At 38.0% G+C, this 26,367-nt stretch overlaps 1 protein-coding gene across 1 annotated transcript in view; it reads left to right on the top strand.

Moving 5' to 3' along the window:
• Positions 1-26,367, top strand: part of WDR33 (WD repeat domain 33) — a 68,036-nt gene that overhangs the window by 25,453 nt on the left and 16,216 nt on the right. Inside the window, exons 8-11 of the mRNA XM_054282518.1 lie at positions 24,417-24,543; positions 25,099-25,253; positions 25,376-25,454; positions 25,946-26,056. Of these exons, the coding sequence (XP_054138493.1) occupies positions 24,417-24,543; positions 25,099-25,253; positions 25,376-25,454; positions 25,946-26,056 (472 nt within the window). The remainder of the gene's footprint in view (positions 1-24,416; positions 24,544-25,098; positions 25,254-25,375; positions 25,455-25,945; positions 26,057-26,367) is intronic.

The raw sequence follows: 26,367 nt of genomic DNA on the forward strand, positions 1-26,367 counted from the left end.
GTCATTTCAGCATCTTGATGATGGTAGTGAGTGCAGTTTAGTGCACCTAATAAAATACATAGGTAGGAACTTCAGTATGTTAAAAAATGTTCTTTTAAAAATAAGACGTGGAAAACAGGCTATAGCGTAGCAACATTTTATTTTCATGACAATAAGCTGTTCCTCTGAAAGGCATTTCCAATAAAATTATCTCATATCTTTTGTCTAAACTGTTGCAATGAAGTTAATGCTGGGAGCATTTCTGTAAGAATATACACACAAATGGCTTTTAGTAATGCTAAAAATATCTAGTGAATAACTAAAAACAGTACAACATTCATGTCCCTTTATTTATATGAGAAATTAATGCTATTGCTGATTTTTACTGGTGGCAGTGACATTCTGGGTAATGTGTCTGTGCTGATGTATATACCCCTGGGAATATTTTTGGGTAGGTCATTAATAAACACATGATTCCTTAATTATTCCCAGCATAACATCATGAGTTAGGAGGCTACAAATAGATTTTGGATTTCTCAGTTCCCTTCTCCTTCCTTCTCCTTCCTCTCACAGAATCCAGTAGGAATGAGTTCTTGGGAAGACTGTAATGTTTTCATTCTGAAGTGTAGATGAGCTCTGTATTCCCAGGATTTCAGAGTTACCTGCCTTAAATAGTTCTTTTGGGGAGGATGATTCCACCTAGCTCTCTGAAGGATGGTGTAACCCATGCTTTTTAAAATACTTTATAGTTATGTTCTTCTATTTTCTGTCTCTAAAATAGGGTGATGCATTAAACAATCTTTCAGCCAGTATGGTAGACTTGGCAAAAGATTTTTCTTAGCTTATTCAAACAATTACAGGTAATTAGGATTTTATTGCATTCTGCCTGGATATGAAATGTGCAGTTTGTAACAACATCTAATTTTTAATACTATCACCCACAAAATAACCCATGAGTTTGTGCCTGCAGAAGTCACAGCAATTGTGAACAGGCTTTTCATCTGCTCAGGTTCTGAAAAAGTGTTTCCACCTCTATTCATACTGAAATAACTGAGGGATTTATTCCTTCCTTCTCTTCCATTTCTCAGTCTTTATTAACAAATAATGTACCATGAATCCCCTTATGCTGTTTGAATCTGTTGTATGGTTTGTATTCTCTGCACTTCCTGCCTGAAAGTGAAGGGTCTCTTCAGTGTCTTTTTTCTCAGTCAAATAGCAAATCCTGAACTTAATTTAGACATGAGTTCCATGGGTAAAAGGAACCTGAGGAGCAGAGCTACATCTTCAGCTTGGTCCCTCACTTTTAAATATGTATTATTATCCAGCTCTTAGCCTTGAAGCAAGTAACTTCTAAAACTGTTTCCTTTTCTTGGACTGTAATTTAACTCTGCATTGGGTAATTTTGAAGAAAAAAACCCCAACCCTTCTGTTTGCAACTTTATTACCCTTATATGAGGTTTTTCTTTTTTTTTTCTCTTGTCTCAACAAAGAGAGAAAACTCAGTAAATTCTAGAAGTGCATGTATGTCAATACCATGTTTCTTGTAAGGAGACCTATTTTTCAAATCTTCTGGGGTTTTTTGAGGGGATTGCTTCTTTAGACTCTTGGGATTTTAGGTATATTTGAAACATCTTCTAGCCTAGGTGCATCCCTGCATGAAAGTTTGCATTGGAAGGTTTTTACTCAGAATAGAAGCTCAGGATGAAATGAGACCTGGCTGATAGTGACACCAACCATATCAATCTAGAGAAGGCAAGTCCTTGAATTTTTGAACTTAAAAAGATGATTTGTTTTGGAATGCTGGTATTGGACCAGCTCTCCTCTTTGTTGGTGGGTTTTTTGTTTGCCAGCTGGTGCTGCAGGTCTTTGATCTTCATCAGTCTTGCTAAAGCTGAGCTGGGGCTGGGGGAGAGAGGTGTTGCAGCTAAATCAGTTGAGGAACAGTAAATGGCTGTGCTTTTCATATGCATTGGGCACAAGAAATGTTAAGGAATTTGTGTTAATAATGAATCTCTGAGAGGTTTTTCCCTACACAGACAGGATCACTTGCACAATCTGTGATTCAGAGCCCTGCTGTTCTGCTGCTCATGTTAAGTCAGTAATCCTGCTGCTGCTCCTTTGGTTCTTTGTGCATGGTAGGCTCCTTACAGTCTCATGCACTTTTCTCCTCTCATTAGGAAATGTCTATTTCTTGCTTCATAACAGGAAGGTATCACACAACAAACATCTCCCTAGCATCTTTCTCTACACTTTGTTCAGAGTTAAGCAGCACCAGGGACTTGGAGTGGGAATACTCATAGCCTTTCCTGAGCTTGTAGCTAATCTCAGTCTCTGCTGCTTGTTAGGATGGTGGTTATCACCTACATTAGATGGGAAGAATCCCATTTGTTGCTTGAGGCTACTAAAAAGTGTTCAGGTGTCACCTGGTAACTCAGTGTTATTCCTGATAATGACTTTCAGGACTGAAGTGCATTGGTTTTCTCTGCAAAGGAAACTTTATTATAGGTATGCTTCATTGAAATATCCCATCTCTTTGTGTTAGAAGTAAAAATCCTTCTGGGAGCTGAGAAACTATCCTGCTGTATTGACTTACATCGGCTTTCTATTTGTGAAGTATTTGGATTGAACAAAAATTTAGGGTTCAAAATAGCTTCAGGGTTTTACTCTGCTTCCTAAAAGAATTCCAGGAGAATTAGAGGATGTTGAAGACTGCTCTTGGAGCTGGTTGCACCTGATATGCCTAAAAACTGCAGTTCATTATATTTGTGAGTAGTGTACAGCATACTAAGTCTTAGAGTTCTGATTCTTACCTAGAACCAGTGTTTTGACAAATCCTGAAAAATTAATAGGAAATACATAGAATTCTCTAGGAACAGGTAAAGGAGATCACAAGACATGAATCACAGCGTTGTGCTATAAAAAAGTTACACTGCACATTTCTGTGAAGGCTTTTCATGAGATAAGAATGAAGAGACACTGTGCAAGAAAGAAATTATTTCAGATTCAACTCTGAAATATTTTCATCCCTTAAAGTTGTCCTGAAGCTGAAAGTTTTACAGTCACTTCTGTTGAGGCCAAGGGCAAATTTTACACTAATATTTGTAACCCATCTATTCTGTTAAACTTGGAGGAATAATGAGAAACCTCAGAGAAACCAGGACAGCCAGCTCTCAATGCTGCTGAAATACAGGATGGTTCCATAAGAACTTCTCTACATTGCCAGGATTTCTTGCCTCTGGTTCCTTTTGTGTCTGCTGATTGCAAGGGGCAGATAAATACTGAACCAGGCAAAACTATTTTTTACAGGTTGTTAGTTATAAATACTTGAGGGATTAGAACTTAATTTCCATTAGTTGTGACTTCACATGGAATTAAAAATAATTGTGCCCAATAATCTGTGTAGGGCTCAGGACCCACTTACAGTGAGAGCTTTGTCTTTCAGCCCTACTCATGATTGTGAAGGAAGAAAAACACCATCTAAGCAGATCACATTGATATTAATGATAAAATCCTAAATTACAGAGGCATTTGAACGCTGATGTTAAAGTGTTACCAGTCTTCCTTTCTCAGCACAAGTGTGGTTATTAAAAAGGAGGCAGGTTGGGTGCCATTGAGGATGGTGGCCTCTGGGTATCTACTCACCGGTATCTGTCATAGCAAAAGTTCTCAGCAAAAAAAATTATCTGCAATTAGCCTTAAGCTAGTTATATTAGTAACTCATCTCTGATAAAGTCTTACATGGATGAATACTCAAAATTGGGGTCTTCATTAATTAGATTTTTACTGGACTCTCTTTTTCTGGTTTCCTCAGAGAGCACAGACAAAATGAAGCTCTTTTAGAATAAGTGGTGGAAGTCTTCAGAAAATAGAAAAACACAGTTCCTTGCTGAAAATGATCCATGTCAGTCCTTAGAAACTTCACCTTGCAGGCTTTGTGATGCCACTTCCATGAGTTAAACAAAACTCTTTATTTAACTTTTATCTTTTTATATCCTCCAGTTACTGCACTAAAAGCTTTTGTGCATCTAGGTAAGCATAAACCTTGTAAAGCATTTGATATTTCCATTGTTTCTATTCTACATACTTAAATTATTTCCTGTTATTTTTACATTTAGCTCTGAGTGCTATTCTGGGTTTAGTAGTGAGACACTTGGCATCAAGTTTTATCATGTGAATGGCACCATAATCTCATATTTGAGATTACTTGTTGCTAGGGCCAGCCAGACCCTGGGACATGGGGAGACAGCTTGCTGTTTTCCCTAAAATACAGTGACTTTTATTCCCATGTCTTTCATAACTGCCTGGCATTAACTTCCTCATGAGAAAGCTGATCCTGCTTGTGACATGTTGGATTTTTAGGAAGACACAGTCAAGATTTAAACTGGGAATTTGCTGAAATGGGGATTGTATAACAGACCAGGAAAACAGGAATAAATAAGAATCCTGAATAAATCTGTGTGAAAGGTGGCTGGAAATAAGAAGCATAGGAAATGTGAGGCAAGTGTGGAGGCTGTGTCAATATGAAAAAACAACAACAGCTTGTGTAAGGGTTGAGAAAAGCTGGTGACAGTGTGAGTGTGGGGATGAGAATGGGGTGGGGTGGAACTTGGCAAGTCACACTGGGCATTTTGTGAATAATTTTGGGCAACCTGAGTCACTGGGTCAGCCACTGGAGAGGCAGGGGTTTTCTGGCTGAATGACACATGTGGACACCAGTGGGCAGTGCAGAATGTGCCAAGAGTGTATCTGTGCTAATCTGTGTGGGAACAGTACCCCTGATAGCTCTCACATTGGTGTTCTGTCAGGGCTTGTAGAGACTCCAACTGCTTGAGTAGAGTTAGGAACATGCTCTGTGTTTGTTCTGAACATGAACATGGAGTAAATCATAGAATATGATGAGTTGGAAGAGACCCCCAGGAATCATGGAGTCCAATTCTTTAGTCCTGGTCATCCCCAAGATTGACAGCATTTGCCCAAGAGTAGTATCCAAACCCTTGTTGAACTCTGTCAGGCTTGGTGCTGTGACCACTTCCTGGGGACTCTGTTCCAATGCTCAACCATCCTCTGGGTGAAACTTTCCTGATGTCCAACACAAACCTGTCCTGACTCAGCTCTGCCTGTTCCCCTGGGTGCTGTCACAGGTCATGAGAGTGAAGAGATCAGTGTCTGCTCCTCCCCATCCCCTCACAAGGAGGTTGCAGACTGCACTGAGGTCTCCTCAGTCTCTTCAGGCTGAACAGAGCAAATGACCTCAGCTGCCCTCCACATGGGAGGTGTTTCCCCTCCAGACCTTTCACAATCCTCATGGCCTCCTCTGAACTCTGTCTGAAACTTCATGTCTTGTCTTGTGGTGCCCCAGCACTCGAGGTGAGGCCACCCCAGGTCAGAGCAGGACAGGACAATCCAATCCCCCCTTGCCTGGCTCCCCAGGGCATGGCTGCCAGGACACCTCTGACTCACATTTAGCTTGCCATCCATCAGGACCCCATCAGGACTTCCCTCAGCTGCTCTCCAGTCATGCACTCAGCCAGGGTGGCCCATTCCCAGTGCAGAACCCAGCAGTTGCCCTTCGTGAAGTTCATGTGGTTGGTGATTGCCCAGCTTGGTGCTGTTCAATGAGGGAGGGATTTGTTGCTTGAGGCTACTAAAATCATCATTCTCACTGCACCTAGGAAAAGCTGTCTCTACCACCTGTTAAAAATTCATTATCTTCTTTAGTAGTCCCTGTGAAGCTATGTGGATTTTTTTTTCTTCCTTTTAAGTTTTGTCATTTTACAGCTCTAAAACTGAAATATCTGAAGTGGCTCCTCAACTCTAAGGTTAGCTCTGGTTCACTTCAGCTCTGGTTCACTTCAGCAGGTACCTGTGTGTGCTTCTGCAGAAAGTAGCTGAGTAGGTAAAGCATGCAAGCATGTACTCAGGACTTACTTACAAACTTCAGTGCCAGAACTTTCCAAGGACTGATCCTTATCTCACAGTAAAAATAAAAATTGTCATTTAATTTTGCTACTCACAGATAAGATTTTTGTGGAAAACAAAGCACTTCTTGGGGAAGACATTTTGATTTTTGCTGTTGAAAGTATAAATGTGTCTTGCAGGTAAAGTAACTGTGATGAAATTTTTATTCATTTATAAAGGGGAAGGTTTTTAGGGAGAGATTTTTTTTTAATTCAAAAGTATTAGGGCTGTTAAGTGTCTTAGCTTCAAAGAAGCACACATGTAAGTATGATAAGTCTAGCTATAAAGGAGAAATCTAAAACTACTCAAAATATATTTATCTTATAAAAAGTTTCACAGATAAGGTTTGACAATTCTTCTATCTCAGACAGTTTAGATTACTACTTGTAATTAACTCAGTGAAAGCATCTGATATTTCTAGTTCTACAAAATATTTTGATACATTACACAAGCCATCCAGTTAAATGCATCAGCTAGTTATTAATTTTTATTTATTATATTATTTATATAATTATATATTTTTAATATATGCAACATTTTCTTAATATTTTTCATATTGTGTATGCTCCACTGGATTTATGTAGTGAGAGCTGTTCCAGATATAACTAAAGCCACACAGAGAAATAGTTCTATCATTGCAGTTTAATTTGCTGGTGTAGACAAGAACTGCAAGTATTTTACTTCCATTGTCATTGAAAACAAAAGATGATCTTCTGGTTCTGACCATTTGTAGAAGTTTTGTCTGAATTCTGACCATTTGTAGAAATTTTGCTCACCAAAATTAGTTTTTAAAGGGAACTCACCATATATAAATATGAACCTGAGAAGCTGAACATTAACTATAACAGGAGTGGAACAGGTGCTTCTTCCAAGTCACCAAGATCTTGGAGGATAAACTTCAAATTTTCCTTTCAAAAAGCTGAGGAATGTGTTACCTTAGCTGCTTAATATTGGGAAGAAAAATACCTTTTAGTAAAAAACAAACCCAGCTTTCTGTGTGTGCTGGCAGATGTGTATTTTCTACATGTACAATAGGTCTTTTTCTCTGCCTGTTTATTTAGAATGATGGAGAGCATGAAAATACTGTAGCTATTGTATTAAAATCTTGTATTTTGAACTTCATCACTTTAAAAAAAATCCTCTAGAGTCATAATAACCTTATAAAATAGTAGCTGTAATACTGCTGTAATTACTGTAACTATTTTAGTTCTCAAAGGGTAAAATGAATAGATGAAAAAAATGGAGCTCAGAATCCTATTATTAGCAGCATATTTTGATATGCTGGGGAAATCAAGTTTAAATAATTATACAATGCTTTTACACTTGAACTTCTCTTTATAGCTGACTTCTCTCCAGGATAGCCTTATTCAGCTTTATTTTTTTCTCTGTGTGAAGATTTAAGGAAGAAGTAGCTCTGATTCACATTTACAATCCTCAGAATTTGGATAGAAAGACCTTAACACAAAGCCTAGTGCTCCCTGAGATCTGTTTTTCATCAGAGGTTGAGGTTCCTACTGGCTTTATAAATAATCACTACCCTCAAAGACTAAAAAAAGTCTGAGTGTCATCTTGGGATTCAGTGAAGAGTTGATATTCCACCCCTCCCTCCAACCTTCTGTGGGAGGCACTTGTCCCAAGCTGTTTGATAGAGTAAAACATTCTCCTTTGAAAAGGAAATTTTCACCATTTTTTAACATTTGGAGATATGTGGCACAAATTGATGTAGAGATGGTATTCATATGTAATTTCCCACTTAAGTACAAGTTTAATGGGAATCCCCAGAAGTTCAAATGAGTTCAAACTCATTGATGTCCCAGATATGTTAACATTATAAAAATAAATATTATGGTGAAGTTAAAAGTTCTAAAAAAGAAAATAGTTTATCTCCTTTTCTTATCCAGTGGAAAACACATTTAAAAGGCCATTTTCACTGCAGAGATGGTCTCATGTTCAGGGTCTTTTTTTTTTCACCTGTTCTCTCACTAGGGCAGTAGAAGAGTGTGAGAGCTTTGCTAAATTCTAGGGCTTGTGCTGTCTCTGTCCTTGAGGTTTTCAGGCTGAACCTGGATAAATCCCTGAGTAACCTGCTCTGACTTTTTAGCTTTGAGCAGCTGATTGACTAAGAGACTTTGGAGATTTCTTCCAGCCTGACTTACCCAGCGCTCCTGGGGTACTGGATTATACTGAATTCCCCTGTTTTGCCAAAGCCAGCAAAAATCCTACTGATGTAGGATTCAGCTGTCCATATGTGACATAAGGAACTGATCTTGAAAATAATAAAAATTTTTTTCTGGCCGCTTTTAACATCCTTGAGGAAATGCACATTATGTGGATTGGAAAGGATACCTGTTTAGTGGATTTTTTTTTAGAGATGCTAAATGTTTCATCATTCCCTAGGAACTAACAGTGTGTTAGAGTAATCATCACTGGAGTTTCAGAACTTCCTGTGTCCTGCAAGCATTAAAACCTTGTTCTGAATAAGATGGAAGGTGTGATTGTGTGCTGTCAGCATCTTTAAAGCTTCTGCTGATGTAGTAAGTGAGGTAAACCAATACCTATTTTTATATATATATATATATATATATATATATATATATATATGCACTAAATATATGTGACTGTTACATTTGCATATATAATTTTTATATAAACATCTATAATAGTCCCAGTGGCACATTTTATCACCTTAATACTCATTTGCTGCTTTCTTTTATGTGTCAAAGTTATGCAGTCTTGAAAAAGACTTTGCAGGTTGTGTTGTAAAGCTGTAAAATCCATGCACAATTAAATTGAAAGTGTTTGCTTTAAAAGAAAAAATAAGAAAAAAGTGATTTAGGTAGATGGTTTACTCCATTGACTAGGGCAGCCTAGATTTGTCTGTGTGCATTAGTGTTCCTGAAGCAGCATTTCTCTGGATCACATTCCCAGCTTCTCCAGGGATTTCCTAAGTTGACCTGCTGTGTTTACAAAAATTAGCCTTTACATCCAGGTGAAATGGGTGTTACCTGTCTTTTTTCTTCTTTTTCTTTCAAGTAAGAACTGGTTTACAGAGTATATATTTCACTGTTCATTCCTATACCTCTTCCAGGTCTTGACTGTAATGTCTAAACCAAAATTATTTTATTTCTGAGTTAAAGCATTTTAACAGCAAACTGCACATTACTAAATTTTTGTTTATCTTTAAGATAAACAGTTACCTTAAAATTAAAAAAAAATTAGTTTTAGAAGTTGTTTTGTCTTAAAACATGAAAAATGCAAGCCATATTTTTCTTGGTGTTTTTACTGCAACTGAGTTTAGAAAGGAATAACTACACATTTTAAAAAAACTTGTAGACAAAATTCTCCCGTTTGAATTGTAATTAATAGAGAACAAGGTACAGTTGCACATGGGAAATACAATCTGGACAGCTCTAAAACCTATTTCTGTATCCTTAGGTACTTCCAAATGTTGACAAGATATCTCTGTTTTCTAAGGATTACTGAGTCTGTGGCTTGATAGAGTGCTGAGTGTTAGTGCTTGCTGTTTGTGCCTGGTCAAGAAGAATTTGCCTTTTCTTTGTCTGCCTTCTGTTCTTTCTTACCCCATACATAATTCATGGGCAGAAATAGTGGTTTTAATGGGACCAGCTGATACACTGAGAGAAAAGAGTAGGGTTTTGTTTTTGTTATTTTAAAGGTAAGACCAGCCCTTCTTAAGGATACAGAAACTTTCTTATTTTAGGTCAGCTGATGTAGTTGGATAATAAGATGCATTTTCCCTGCAGATGTTGCTTTATGCCCTTAAATCTTCAAGCAACAACTCTTTGTTGCTTCCCTAGCAGGGACTCACCTACTTAAAATGACTGTAAAGGGTTTTTTCTGTAAAAGCATTATTCTCTTGGCTGCTTTGCTAAATTTAGCCCTTAGGAATATTGATAATATTGATGAATATGGATTACTCTTAATTGCCATTCTCCTTTTGGAAGTCCCTGTTCTCCACAGAGTTACAAGTGAGCATGTGGTATTACAATTAGAAATGTGAAAAGCTAAATTCAACTAGACAGGATTTTTTATTACATTTAATTACTCTGCAATTATTCTTTGAGCAAAGGTAGGTTCTTTGTTTCACACTACTCCTAGTTTGTCAGGAATATCCCTTGCTCCTAAAGGAGTGGAGGAAGAAAAACTCATTCCAGTCACCTACACAAGCATGTTGAGGTGTTATTTCTGTAGTACATATTGAATTTGCCAGCAGTTTTAAACAGGGCTTTCCTAAAAATGCAATCAGGAATTTTTGTGCTTGTATTGATTTAGAATTCCTGTGGTCACATCAAACTGGAGCTTTAAATAGCAGTGCAGCGCTGCCAGCCATGTTTGGAGGGATGCAGCCTCCCCTTCCTGGCTGGAACACACGTGCTGCTCACTCACAGGCTTTGCACACGCTGCCTGATGCTCTCCCCTGCCATTTTCTGTTCCCTGCATCACAGAATTCTTCAAGGATTATCCAGTCTTTGTCCCCAAGAGCACTCGGTGTGGGTGTTTCAGTCTGCAGTTTCACCACAAGGATGTCTGTTCCCAGTCAGCTTGGCTGGAAATACTGGCAGTTAATCTGCAGTGGTTGAAGCTGCATCATTTCCTACACAACTCTGTCACCTCAGCTATCATCCCTTCCACAGGTGTAGCAAATCACAGTAATTCACTGAAATTCAAAGAAGGTTCTCAGTCATGGGGGTTTATTCCACAGAAGTGACTTACTGGGTATTCCACGAGTTGTTTTTAACCCATTGCACAATATTTACTTACCAAATTAATGACTTGTTCCAACAGAATGTTGGTATTTGAAGGTGTTCTTTTTAAACTTTTTTGTAAGATGGAATAATTGGTAAGTAAGTTTAACTTATTTTGCAAGTAAGGAATAGGTATGAGGAAATTTTTCTGAGAAATACTTGGCAACAATTATCACAAATAACTAACAAACATAGGTTATTATTGGTGTATGAAATGGAACAGTGTGGGAAATTTAAATTAGAATTTAATTTGACATAAAGGGCCATATTAAAAACCTTAGAAATTTATGCTACATTTATTAGACATGAAGAGTATATCCGAATGTTTTTCCTGATGTATCTGCTCCTTGCAGTCCTTGCACAGGAGGAACTCGAGCTTAGGGGTGAGGAGATAATTAATTTTTCAGTTTGTTGCTGTCCATGGCTCTTGGATTGCAGTTACTGTGGGCTGGACATCTGCAGGGCTGGGAATGGTCACCCAGCTGCTTCAGGTGATGTGATCTGCTCTCCAGATGTTTTGTCCTAATTCTAGTTGCAATCAGCCTGAACAAACTACCTGCTAGTGAAAAATGATAAATTGCACTAATAATTCTGAAAAAAAGAAAAGTTTAATTCACAGAGGAGCAGAAAAGCCTTCCTAAAACCACTTGATAGATGATCAGGCTCTATAACTTTTAAATAACAAAACCTTCTGGGGAGGTTTACTCCTCTGTACATGATGCAGGAATATTTCCTGCTGCTTTGCCATGGGTGTGTCATGCAGGCTGCAGAGCTGAGTCCCCAGGGCTCTCTGGGTGAGTGCAGGGATCCAGGGGCACAGGCAGTGCTGTCTCAGGGGGATCAGGGCCCAGGCTCAGCACAGGAAGCTCCTGTTTGTAGGGTCAGGTGTTCCCAGCCTGCTGCCCTCTCCCTGCAGTGCTTCTGGCAGCTGCTCACCAGATAATTCACATGGGAGTGTGTATTCCAAAACCAGAGCAGCCTAATGGAGGTGTATTCTCTGTACTACAACAATAACTGTATTTTATTTGCACTGAAAATAAACTGTTGACATGGGATTGTACCTGTTAAAGCTTCTTTTTTTTTTTTTTTTTTTTGGGTTAACTTTTTAAGGTTGAAAATACACTTTACTCCCCAATACAGAGTTGCTGTGTTAACAGAAATATTAAAAAATCAAATGTAAATTTGACAGAACTCTCATCATTTGGCCAACAAATATATTTGGTTTTTTTCAGTTTCCTCAGTGGATTACTTCAGTAGCAATCCCCTGCTCTTACCTAGTCTTTCTTAAACAGAAATTAGACCATCTTCTCTCATGACAGTCTTCTTTCTTTGGTCTGTGCTTATGAGACTATGTATGGAAATTTATCTGTGCAAGTGAAGAGGTGACTTTTTTCCCTGCTTCCCCCACAGCACTGATTCACTTAATCAGTAATTTTATTTTACAGAAGATTTCTAAACTCCAGCTTCCTAGAAGATAAATCCTGCATTTTCACATTCCTCAGCTGAGCTACAGACCTCACACACAGCACTGTAAAAGGTGTTTTATGTGAGGAGCACAGATCAGTTCCACTCCAGGCCAGGAGAGCAGCCTCATCCTGGCCATGACATCCCCCTCATTATTTTTGTGCTTAACTTCCTTCCTTCCTTCCTTCCTTCCTTCCTTCCTTCCTTCCTTCCTTCCTTCCCCCATCTTCCCAAAAGCACTTGCTTTTTAGCTGTCTCTGGAGCTTCATATATGAACCCAGTCCACTGTGGTTATAGGAACTGGTTTGTACATTTCTGAGACTGGAAAGATATTTTGTATTTTCTTCCTTTCAGTGTGTGTAAGATGAAAATTTTTAAAAGCTGCTACAGAAAGCACTGAGAGAAATCTAAAGATTCCTTAGGAAAAAGCTTCTTTCTGAACCACACCATCCCAGTAAACATTTTTTCTTTTTTGCCTTTAATTAAAAATTTATCATATAGTTGATGTTTTGTTTTGGTGGTTTGAGCCACATTTTTTACACAGTTGCAGATGATTTGAAGTTTAGCAGGTATCTTTTGACATGCTGGTTTTGTATAATAAATGCTCCAAAATCCAGGCAGAAAAAGCCCCATAGATAACTTGTTAATATTTTAAATTGTATTTCCAGAATAGTGATAATTAAAATCTCTGGTATTAATATTCCTCCTGTGGTGCTCATCCCATATCAAAGAAGAGTTAAAATTCTGCAGGCAAGATCATTGTTTCAGAAAAACTGAAAAGTTTCTTTTTTCTCAGTGTTGCCGAAGAGATGGTCAAACTTCTTTTTTTGTTCTGTGTGCACTTACAAATAGATAGACATTCTCTGTCTTGGCGATTCTTTTGTCCATGTCATTTGATTTTTTATGTATTCTCTGGAATTTTGGTTCTATATATTATCTAGAATTTTTTATAAATTTTTGAAAGTTTTTTTAAAGCTCTAAAATAGCTTTTATTCATAAAGTACTTCAGACTAACTTACTTTTCCCCTGAGTGTAAGATTTTTGACTAACCAAGTTTCTGTTTAAGTATTTGGAAAATTTCCATTTTGAAATATTAGACAATGTATCTGCTGCTAGCATGGAGGGGTGTGCAATAACAGCCAGGAGCTGTTGGTGTAGCACTGAAAATGAAGATTTTTCTGCTTCTGAGGAGTAATTTTCCTGTCCTAATCAACATTTTTTCCTGTGGAAGCTCTGATTACTTCATGAGAACATAACACTGCAGTTACAGTTGGAGTAGGCTTTTAGGATTATTTCCTGCCAAATTCTGCATCATTTCTTTTTCTTATTCTGGGAATTTGTAACAAGCTGCTGGGTACATGTCCCTGTAGACTCAAATACAAATGCAGTTATAACCTGCATCACAGAGGGGAACAATATTCATGTCTTGGCTGATGTTTTTAATCCTTTGAGGCCAGCAGTGAGAAAATCTAACTGCCAGTGACTTCCAGAAGCACAGGAGGGTTGGAAGATGTGTTTAGTCTCTCCATAGCCTGATGTGGTGGGATGTGTTTGATTCTTGTCTCCTCTGTTCTGGTCTTGAAAGAACATTCTCTAATAAGTTGTCACAGGAAACTGTGTCACACCTATTTTTTTTTTTTACACTAAGAAGTAGTAGCAGAAATTTTTTTCTCTGCACTTTAAAAATTGCATCTCTCTTGTTTTGTTCACATCTCTGTGTGATGTTAGTAAAGGAATCTGAGGACAGGATTTTCCACAAATTATTGCCAGTACTTCTGCTTGAAAACCCACTTAAACTGGTTTGCCTTTCTTCTCATGCCCGTATATGTTACCTTTACATGTTCTCCATATCTTTTCCCCCTGGTTTTGATATATCTGAGTTACTTAAGTATTATTTGGTTGTTTTATCCCATTTCTTCCTGTTGACATCTCTCCCTTTCTTTGTTAGGTCCTATTGCACAAAATCCCTGGTAAGTTTTGAAAATCATATTTTTCCCTGTCTCTGTTGAGTCACATGTGAAGAGCTTTGTTTTAGATCCATTCATGTGCTTGTAGAATTTCAAATAGGGATGCACAGAATTTTAGACGGCTTCATAAATACTTGTGCAGTCACACTGCAAAACAGTTGTTTAATAAGGGATCTCTTTTTAGAATTAAAAATTGTATTTCTCTACTTACTTAGGAGCTGCAGTGTTATTTTTTAATCTAAAACAGGAAAGGATTTCCTTAAATTTCAGAATTATTAGATGGCAAGAAGGAGAGGACTGGGAGTGTAGTGGTGATAGAGGAAAGTCAGGAAAATAAGAGGAAATGAGAACACTGGTGGTGCAGAAATTTAAAGTAAGACAGAAAACATTCCTTTTTTCTGTCTCTTGCCTGACCTCATCTCTGCTGCTTAAAATTTCAAATGAAGGGTTTCTCCGTCTTAGGTGTCTGCAACATTATTCAGATCATTGTTTGTCTCCTGCATTTCAATTACACTTTTTCACTGAGATTGTTATTTTTTTTTAATTTTGCTGTGTTTTTTCTCATTAGCCCCAAATCACAGCTGAATTAAACATGCCTGTGTAGTAGTGTGATATTACATGTGATAATTACATGCCAGATTTTTTTCTGTTTCAGTTCATGGTACTCTGTTCATTGGGTGGGTTTTTGTCCCTGTAATTTTTCAGCCCTTTTGTATTTCTGTTGCTTAAAAATTGGCTCTTTCTGCTTGAGATGAGAATTCTGTCTGCTCAGGAAGAGCAGTGCTTTGTAACCCAGTGCTCTGCTTTCTGCCAGCATTTTATTTCAGTGCACCTGCTGCTTCCCACTCTGCTCAGCCTTGGTGGCATTGCAAAATGCACAGAGCAAATTGAATAAATTCTGTCTTCATATCCCTTCTTGGATCTTTTACACTTTCTAATTGGATTATCGACTGACACAAATCTTTTCCTGCAGTCTCTATCATAATCTTTTTGTCTGCCCCCTCACTTCAGCCCAGGCCTGCTGCTGTTTATTAATACTGGGAATATTGGCAGTCATGCACTTTTTGCTCTACAACCAAAGAAAATCGTTTTCCCAGCTTCTGTGTCCTAAACTTAGTATTTTTTTGCTTGACATTATAGTGGGCTCATAATTATGAGTTATTTTGTAATGGTAAACTGACTGTCAGAAATAATTTATGTGTATTTTTTGGTAAGCAAGAAGAAAAACAGCATTTCTGTAGAAGTGCTGTCCCTTAAAGTGAGCACCTGGCTGGACAAGTGTTCATCTGGGTCTGGCCAGATGATCATGGCTGTCTTTGAAAGTCATTTACTTGACTGACAGGTGATAGTTCTTCTCTCAAAGGGATGTTACAAAGGTAGGAAGCTGCACTGTCATGTTAACCATGAAAAAATTCTTCCAGTTAAAGAATATCAAGTTAACTCAAAGATCTTGGTAGTCCTTCTGTGTTGGGTGTTTTTATTAAAAGATTCTGGGTTCACTTGGCAGTAAGGGTATATCAAGTTACATCAAAGTAGAAGATTTCTTGTAGCTTCTTTTACTGAGATCCACAAATACTTTTTTTAGTTTTTACATCTTGCTGAGAGAATTCTTTGGTCATAAAGAAACCCACACAGGGGTTTGTTTGAAACTTGAATTAACCTCTAAACTAGGTATTTGGGCTGTTCTTTTCTCTTGCAACTGCCATAATCACTAGGAGAATTCAAATGAGCATCCAGGCAGATGTTTAAGGAAATAACTACTGGAAATTATTACTAATGTTTACTTTTAGATTTTCTGGAAGTCTTCGTTCTCTTCCCAGAGCTGGAAGCTTATTCTGATTTTACCACTTAGAACCTTGACAAAAATTTTGGTCAAAAGAGAGAGCTAGAGGCAAGGAGGTACTAAACTGTAAAGTGTCTGCTCTGATTTCCTTCCTTTCCCCTCTGTTAACTAAATTGCCAGGCTGAATTTTGGGATGCACCAAAGTTCCTTTATTAGCTTCAGGTTAATTTCAAAATACATCCAAATTGATGCTGTGGTTTTGACATTCCTTCTTAGCATTATGTACTGTAGTTTCAGTAAAACTATCAAACTTTAAGTGTCACAAAGGTGGAAAGGTGGGGATTGTGGCTCCCTGTTGGCAGCAAGTAACCACACCAAGTCATCATTTTCAGGAATTAGTGACCAGAACTAGCTTCTTAGTCTGTGTTTAGAAAACCCCACTGAAGCTACTCCAGGTTCAGTTCATCTTAAAATCCCATCAGTTCCTGGAAGCTTCAGGCACCAGTTTTTAACTCATGCCTCACTTCATTCTTGATTCATAAAATACAAGTGTGTGTTCTGACTGTTCAGTGGTTACTTTGACATAAACTCTCACTGTGAGGCTTCAAATTATTTGATATTCTTATCAAATTAATTTTTTCTGGTTTGGCTTTTTTAGTTGATGGTACAGGCTCTAGGCAGACTCGAAAACACTTGTTTGGTTCATTTTTGGAGGACTTGACTGGGAAGATTTTCATGTTTTGGTCTATTTTTACAAAACAATACTGCAATTTGATTCTGTACCCAGATATGAGGCCACAAAGCTATCAAAACTGCAGACTCATGATTGACAAAATAATGGAATTTCTCATCTGTTGAGTTGATGCTTTTTCTGCCCTCGAAGGACCAGTGTTGTTCCACTCCTAGGCACAGCTGTGAACCCCTGTTCACAGAACAGAGCCCCTGTTCTGTTCTCCCCTTGCTCAGTCCTGCTGGGGTTCCAGACACCCAACACTCCTTAGAAGCAGTGCAGATTTTATCAGATCCAGTGCCAGGGACTCCAAGGAAGGTGCCAGAAAACCAGCACTAGAAAACTCTGGGACACTTCCTGGGGGAGTGGGGGTTTGGCTCCTGGCAGATGTTGATGTTATGAAGCATGAGAGATTTTCTTACAATTGCTGTTCATTTTTTAATGTTTCTTGTACATATTTTTCTTATCATTAAATGTAAATGCCCTTGCAAATAAATATTTTCTGTCAATGAAAAGCAAGTGTGTTGCTGCTTTCAAAGTAGGCTGGCTAATTTTTTAACAGAAAAGAGCATCTAGTCCCAGCTACTTTACAGGTAATGTAAACAGCAAAAAAAAAAAAAAAAAAGGTTCTACCTTTTTCAATTTAAAAACCTCCCTTTTAATTCTCTGATAAGTACATGGAAAGAAATCATAAATAGCAATGAGAATTTTAGTAGATAACAATGAGAATTTTAGTAGATAAGTAAATGCACGGTAGAATCCAGTCTGCATTTCATAAATAATTTAACTGTGAGGAAAACCTGTCTTGGTTCTTGAATTCAGCTGCATTACTGTTAAGTACTCATTTCTATTTGGAATAAGAAGGTGTTGGAAGTTTTAATGTGGTATATCTTCTCTTTTGACACTTTCTGCCCTTTTTTCCTGTCATTTCTTCTGAGCTAGCTCTGAGCTTTCTAATTTATATTTTTTAAGATCAGTAGTAACTTTTTAAGTAGAAATAATGACTGCTGTATTGCACTAAAGCATTGTGCTGCATCTAAAGCATCATCACAGAGGTGATCTCCATCACAGGGGTGATTTTAATGATATAAATAGGGGATTAAGTGCATAAAATTGGTGCTAAGTTAAAATATCTGGATGCTGATTAAGCAAAATTAGTGACATTTTAGTAATATTTTTACATACTAAAATAACTTAGTGTTGATAATTAACTATGGTCAGTCTAGATATGACTTAACTGTGTCTTATGATTGAAAATTGTGAAACGTGCATATTTAATTGATTTTTTTGTTGTTGTTGTTCTCACAAAGAGAATGTTAAACAGCTTTTTACATGGTACAGATACTGGTCTCAGCCAAGCTTGCTTTGTCCTGATGTTTTACAGCACAAATGACCTGAGTAGGTGTAAGTAATGATAAAGCCCAAAAATAACTTCAGGAATTAGAAAAAAGAAAATATATCTAAAAGGAAAGGTATCTTTAGAGTGTTGGTAAACTCTAGCATGAACATAGTCAATGATTAAAAAACATGACCTAAACTAGCCAGCATCTTCAGCTCTGTGATTTTTGGTTCTGGTCAAAACAATTCATTTCAGCTTTGGGAGTTGCTCAGCCTCAGTGGCTTGAAGAATTTAAACAATCCCTCTAAATTTAGCATGTGGGTGCCTAAAAACTTAACCCTTCATGCCCAGTTCCCAGGTACACTGGAGCTCAGCTGCTTTTCTTCTCCTTGCTATAAGCAAGCCCTTGCAGAAGATACTGTCATTGAATTTCCACAGGTGTAAAGAATTCACTTTAATGGTAATTACATATGTAGCAACTTTAATTCATTATTCTTGCAGTGCATTTACCATTACCAAGCTGTGCAAACACCCAATCAGCATTAAATTTAAATTATTTTGCCAGTTCATTAGGGTTTTGTAGAATTCAAACTGTTCACTGATTGGTTTAAGTTTGGTATGAGCATATACAAATTCTAAACTCATTTATGGAAATACTGATTACCTGTTCTGGGTAATCTTGGGGAAAGTAATTTGTTTACCCACACCTGTTTCATTAGTGTTTAGTGATTATTATTGTTTCTTAACCTCCTGATGTCACAGATGATAAACTGTCCTGTTACAAGAGGTTTTGTCTGGGAAGAAATTAGGATTATAGAAGCGTAAAAAAAGAAAATTATTCATAAATTTTTAAACAAATATGAATTATGTCCCTTTCTGTTGCTGAATTAGTGGAATACTAAGGATCTAGAAGACACTTCCTGCAGGTAGATTAAAACTAGCAGTCTCTGCTCTTGCTCTAGATAACAAATTTAATAAACTGGAAGAGAGCTAGACTGAGCAAACAAAGGACAGTACAACTTGTGTTTCTGGTACAGAAGTCTGAAAGTAGGGTGGGAGGCATTATTCTTAATCCAGTGAAGACTGAAAGGAACTTTTCGTTTAATTCTTTATGCACAACCTCCCACATGATGCTAAAAAGCACAAGCTGGCTGTATATCTGTAGGGGAAGGGTTTCTGTGATATTCATTCTTGGAGTGGAGAAGAGGAAGTGCAGGAGCTCCCAGGGCACCTCTTGGGTGAGCACAGTTCACTTAACTTGATAGGGTAAAGAGCAATAAATTACTGAAATTAAATATAAACCTTCCTGCTGAGCTGAGCAGTGGGACCAGAACAGTGCCCAGGTGTGGAGAATTCAGTTCCTCAGTGAGCTGTACATGGAGCAGGGGATTTCTGGGGAGTTGGTAACTGCCGTGTGACATTTCAAAAGCCTTTCATAAAAATGGAACAGAATAATGGCAGAATAATCCAATTTACCTAATAGGCTGGAAGCAAATAGTAAATTCTGATGGAATTGTGTAGAAAACTAGACTTCCTTTCTGCCAACATTGTTCCCATTATCTTTGACTTGCAGGTCTCTTTTCTGTCCCTTCCTCCTTGCCCTCTCTTTTTGGGGGGATGGAGAATCTTAGCTTGGTTTTTGTAAGACCCAATGCTGTTCAATAGTTTGACATAAACTGTCACTGTGAGGCTTCAAATTATTTGATATTCCTATCAAATTAATTTTATCTGGTTTGGTTTTTTATAAGTTGATGGTACAGGCTATGGTTTGGTTCATTTTTGGAGGACTTCTTTGCAGATCCCTTCGAAATAATCCTGTGCCAATGCCCTGCTCTCTGAGAGGTGTGGTGTTGTTTTGGGGACACAGAGAACAGGAAGGTCAATGTCACTGTGTGGTGACAAAAAAACTGATCTAACCAGGCTGGATGGGGGATACACAACTCTGTTTACTCCCCATTTAGAACAGAATTTTTAAAAATATCCAAATAGAATTCTAAATGACAAACAGTATAATTGCAGTTAAATGATGGTTAATTCTTTAAAATATAAAAAGTTATAAATACCCATTTTCTTTGGAATGTGGGTGTTAAAATGTGAAGATGCCTTAAGACTGGCATCTTAGTATGTGTGTCTACATTCACATGATTGCTGAGAAGGATCTAGAAATTTTCGGTATCATCTATAAAATTCTCTTTGAATTCATGTGCATTCAGAATTGGGCTCATCCCATGGGGAGGGAATATAAAACAGGAAGGTTGAGCTACAGCAATAAACCTGATGTATCTATAACTGCTACACACAGTTGCATTATAAAATACATGGATATTTTATAGACTGTAATATAGAGACAGTGATTCAAACCAGCTTTTTTACATTGTAAGCTATGTTCAGAAAGTCATAAATACAGAAATTAGTGTGAGGAGGGAAAAAAATAATGTACTTATAATATGTGTACTTTTCAGACTTCTGACATACTTTATTTGATCAAATACCATTATATATAATCTTATTATTCACTAGCCAGGATTTCTGTTCAGTGTCTTTTAAAGAACAACCCTTCAAAGAAATTGGCTAGAACTACTAATAATCAGTATTCTAATTAAGAAGATTGTGACTAAGGGCACTCAAAGCATTTATTATGCATGTGAAAGGTAATACTGGGGAACTGCTTTTGTATCTGAGCTTTTCAAAGGTGTTACATGTGCCTGTCTTTGTTTTTCTGCAAATTTATTAAATGGTTGGGAAAAATTGTAGTAAGTAAAACCAACAAGTGTTTATGCTCAGACTTTCACTCATGTTTTTAAATTACTTGAATTTCTCAAAAATGTTTGCCTTCAGTCTTTCATTTTGGTTGGTTTGTGGGATTTCTATGGCCACAACTCCTACAGAATTCACACATTTCAATTCATTTATCCTTAAACTGTCCCTACAAAACAGGGAGTTAATAATAAGGTCCATGCAAAGGAGAAGGAGTTGTTCAGAGAAGAATTCTCACCCTGCAGCTCTAAGCAGAGAGGCAGATTTGTGTGTGTGACTGTTGAAATTACTGAGCAAAAGCTGTTGTCAGCAAACAGGGAATGTAAACTGCAGAGATTTGCATGAATTAAGGTTTTCTGAGCTTGGTGTCTGGGGACAAGGGGGTTTTGTACCAGAGGAGAGGCTGATTCCCAACACTAAAAACTGAAAACAACTGTGAAATAAAATCTGTGAGGTGGCTTTTTCTCTGGAATGTTATTTTAAATGTATTTTCTGCATCATGTGTCTCATTACAGATAATAGCGTGCCTATGTCTCAGCAGAAAGAAGGAAAGCAATATACAACATCAGTTGCTTCAATTTTAAAAGAAATTAAGAAAGGTCTGATTAGATGATGCTATTCAGTTATTTTGGTTATGGAAATGTTCTGAGTTAGTTCATCCCTTGTGAATAGTTTATTTAAAGCATAATTGTTGTAGGAAAAGTTTATTTTCTCTTGAGAAAGCTTCAATGGATTAGGAAGCTAAAGCTGAGGGTGTGATGGTCCCATTTCTGCAGAGCTGGGGCTCAGAGGCTCTGTTGAGGGCAGGATCCATCATTGGTTTGATTACACAGGAGGGTCCCAGCTTTCCCCTCTTCTGCCATAATCCAGAGTGCACTGGTTGAAAGAAAGCTCTCTGCAGGAAATGCAAGGACCTGTTTAATCATACAAAGATTATAACAATTAGGGTTTTAAATATTATAAGTTCTGATCCCCATGGACAGTATTCATGTGCTGATAGCCAAAAGCCTTTTGATAAGTACCCAGTGGTTTATTTGCTCTGGTTCAAGTTCTGAGTGTCCTGGGGTCTTCTCCTGCCTCTCAGCTCTGTCAGCCTGTGCTGTGTCACTGCCTCTCCCTCCTGAAGACTTGGAAAGGGTGGGTGCTTCAGCTGCCCATTCTAAGCCTTCTTTTTCTCAGGATGCATATTTGTTTTTGGGCTGGCTTATCTCAAGAAGAGCCTAAAGCAGGGCCTTGCTCAGGATGAGCTGTCACCCAGAGATGGCCTTTCAGCATCACTTGTTTTCTGGATGCAGTCTTTTCCATCAAGCATAGTTAGCCCTATGTTTTCCTGTGCTTTTCCATTGCTAGCTGTCTTTGTTTCAGGAACAGCAACAGTACCAATGTCACTCCAGTCCATGCAGGTAGCAGATTTTTATGGTTTTGATAGGCTTGGTTTATTTCTTATCTGTTATGGTACTCAAGCATTCTAGTCTGAACACATTTTCATATGGTTCAACCAAGTATTAACTTTAATGGGCTGTTTTTCTGTAAGGGCCTTGAATTAAAATCTCCTCTCTTTCCCTGGGGACTGCATGATAGCAACTACCTACAGCACATCCTTAGCTGGGAATCTGCAAGCATGGATTCCCCTCCCCTGTGCAGGAGGAGCACTTTCTCCCTTACTCCTGGCTGAATTGTTGCTTCCAAATAAACACTGGGAAGCGAGATCTGTTCAGCATTCAGCTTCATGCTTTAGTTGAGAGATTTAGTCATAGCAAATGCAGACAGTGTCTGACACTTCTTTCTGCATTAGAAAAGCCAGAGAGAAAGGAAACACCACATCTCAGAGTGCCTCTCTTGATAGCCCAGACCACCAGAGCACATTGATGGTCTTGGCAACTTGAGGCCCTTACTCTTCCCTGAAACCTCAAATATTCCAGAGATAATTCTGCCTGATGTGCCTGGGGAGGAGTTGGGTTCCTTGACCTGTATTGTCAGTCAATTCTTAGAGTTGTTCCCATATACTTGCCAAGGCTGGATTCATTTCTCCTTTGATCAAGAACCTCTTCCCTGTCTGTCCTTTCCTCCAGAGAGAAGGAAAGTTGCACTCACTTGAGAATGTGCTCTACATGTTATGAGTTTGCTTCTATTTTAAGATACAAGTATATTCCATATTCTGATGCCAAAAGATTTTTACTTTTTATATGTTTTTCATATATTCCTAGCTCTGTAGACTCCTATTGAATAGTTACATGGTTTCTCAACTAGCATTCAGTACTTTTCCAGTACTTGTTAGACAGCCACATTCCTGGAATCCCATTCTAAACTCTCTTCAGTGAACCAAGGCCATTCTTCTACTTCCCCATGTGTGTGGACATGAACAATGTGAGAAGAAAGGGGGAAGGCTTCAGTAGGAGGCTGAAGCAAGGGGGGAATTACTTCATTAACTGTACTTTTAATTGGGTATTCTTGTCAATTATGCTAATTTGCCAACCTTATAAAAGGGTCATAGCCCTATATCACATGTGCATTTTGCCATAATTACATCCTTCAATAAACAGTAACCACCTTTATCCTTTTAATCTTCGGCTTGTGATTTCAGGGCTCAGAAGGGTATCAATTCCAATTTGATTTTTCTGTGGCCTCAGGAAAACTTCAACTGATGCTTATTTTTAATGTCTTGTCAAAATGAGATCTGTGTTAAGACAGCTTGTGCTGGTTTACCTTATGTGTTCCACTGTGTAGCAGAGCAGTCTGTGTGGGAGCTGTCTGACTTGATGGCAGTCCTTAGTTTTTCCTGGGTGCGCTCCCATTCTTCCATGCCATTTATCACTTCAGTGCCTTCATGTTGCAGGCAGACCCTCCTTTCTCAAATTGCTTTTTTCTTCAGTTGCTGCATGCTGCCTCATTTTCTGGGATGGACTATTACTGTTGGCCTTGCCTTGAAGTGGGCTGATGTGGAGAGAGATTGGAGAAGGAAATTATTGCTTGTTATTTCATTCCTATAGTTAACCTCAGAAACCTCATTTTGTCATGCAGCAGGAACAGGCTTTTTTTGCACTGATTCTCTCTCAAGTTCAGTCAATTCAAAAGGAAATTATATCACAAGGGTTTTTCTTTGCTAGCTCATAAACATTGGAAAAACCTCAATTCCTGTAAACTGGTAAGAGATCACATCTCATCAGGTTTCTTTTCATCATATACTAATTTAGTTTTCAGATCCATTATTTAATTTCTTTGCTTATTTTCTGAAAGGACACTAAAAGGCTAGTACTGATAGGATAGGAATAAATAGGTATTTGCTTTATAGTTGCTCAGTTTTTCACTGAAAGAAGTGTAACACAATCATTTTACCTCACCACCTCCATATAAATGCTTCATCAATGCTGCATTTAAAATACTGTGAAGTTGTCTAAGGCCAAAGCCTAAAGAAAAGTGCCAATTTAAAGAGAAACTTCTTAGTTTTTCCAATGAGCTTGATTTGAAGGTGTAATCTGAGGAGAGAATGCTCCCATTAATTAGTGGGAAGGAAGGCAAGCTGAATAACTTGGAAGAGATTTTATTTCCTTTATGTTTTGTAACCTGTGCTCTGTGATGTTTTTTATTCAGTTTTAAATTAGTTATAAGGTGAGCACCATGTAATTTTCCCGTGTCTGTCAAATCTCAGAATGGACAATTTTTATCTTAACAGGCCATGGAGCAGATGTGAAATGTGTTGACTGGCATCCAACCAAGGGATTAGTTGTTTCAGGAAGTAAAGATAGCCAACAGCCCATCAAGTTCTGGGATCCAAAGACTGGCCAGAGCCTTGCCACACTGTAAGTTCTTACCCACAGATTTTGTATTTGCCCAAATATAAACTAACTTTATAAAATTTTTCTTAATTCCCTTCTTAGCTCTTTTCCTCACAACTTTTCAGTTATACACAGTTGCTTTACACATGAAGCTGGTGCTTTAGCTGTGCCAGGAAATCCAGAGGTTACATGAGGACAGGTCTCCCTACCTGGAAAATTGAGACTTTAACATTTGTTATTTAAATTTACTTTGTTGTTCTTCACAGTCAGTCTAGCCCCACAATTCTCATACAGACTGAGATAGGGAAAAACAAATGAGATGATGAAAACTTTGTTATGCTGCAGTAGAAACTAGATACTGTCTCAGTGAGTGCTACCAGTTGCTTTGCAGTACAAAAGACCATGATCAGAGCACAGGCCTTTGAACAGGAACCCCCAGTGTTCTGCTTTAGTAGCCTGAACTGCCTTGTTATTGACCTTGAATATTGAATATTTGTGACTGGCAAACGACACATTTTTATCTGTGTCTGAGAAACCAGCTTCAGGACAAACAATCTGTTTGTTTCTCTCTGCTTGCAGACATGCTCACAAAAACACAGTGATGGAGGTGAAACTGAATCTCAATGGCAACTGGCTGCTGACAGCTTCTCGTGACCACCTCTGCAAGCTCTTTGACATCCGCAACCTGAAGGAAGAGCTTCAGGTCTTCAGGGGGCATAAGAAAGAGGCCACAGGTCAGAATTCTTTTTATTATGTAGATTGTTATTGTTAAGCTTAGATTTAAAATTAAAATTATTTCCATTTATTTGAAATCCTAGTATTATACCTTGTGATTGTGGCTTGCTGTGTGTTTCAGCTGTGGCCTGGCATCCTGTTCATGAGGGGCTCTTTGCCAGTGGAGGCTCTGATGGGTCCTTGCTCTTCTGGCATGTTGGGTAGGTGGCATTTTCATCAGCACACTGGAAAGCTGTTCAAGCTGTTAGACAAAACACAAAATACCTCTTATCCCCTTTAGGTCTATATTTAACCTGCATGTTTGTGGTAATACTTCTTCTCTGTACCTGAGGAATTTGTTAATATGCTGCATTTATGAAGAAGTTTGCCTGTAGAAATGAGTTTTAAAGGATACAATTGCTTGCACAAAACCAGCCATGTGTTTTGTGATGAATGGTTGAAATTCTTAGTTTCTTAAGGCTTGTTCTGAGTTGCTGTAATTATTTTGGTTTTAAAAGTACAATTAACAATCTCTACATTACTGAACTGCCTATTAAAACCAATCAGTTCACCCAGTAGAAAAATGACAAAGGCTTAAAATTGACAAAATATGGGGTAGAGGATGAACAACAACTGAATAGAAGTTTTCTGTTGTAGCTGTAAGAGATATTCAGCTGTGTATGATTAATTTTTATTTTTTTTAATGCATCAGGGTTGAGAAGGAGGTTGGTGGAATGGAAATGGCCCATGAAGGAATGATCTGGAGTCTGGCATGGCATCCCCTTGGACACATTCTGTGTTCAGGCTCAAATGATCACACCAGGTAATTTCAAGCATTTAAAGAGAAGGTCTGAGGGAACACAATTACTTTTAGAAACTAGAACAGTGTTTGGCATCAGTGAATAAATAGATTGGAATGGTTCTGTTACACAACCAGTGGCCAAAGAGAGACACAACTTAGGTTATTAGGAAGCATTAGGTGACATTTTATATTACATGGTAGAGTCTGACTTCTTGTAACAAATATTATGATTTTGGTTGGTGGGAGCTTTTAAATCCACTGAAGAAAATTTTTAAAAAAGAATTCTTGTCGTTTTTTGCTGAAGAAGTACTATCTCCCCAGCAATTTCATCT

The sequence above is a fragment of the Melozone crissalis genome, unplaced genomic scaffold (assembly GCF_028551555.1).
Source record: "Melozone crissalis strain CALT ecotype California unplaced genomic scaffold, PUWL_Pcris_2 ptg000034l_1, whole genome shotgun sequence".
Classification (NCBI taxonomy): domain Eukaryota; kingdom Metazoa; phylum Chordata; class Aves; order Passeriformes; family Passerellidae; genus Melozone; species Melozone crissalis.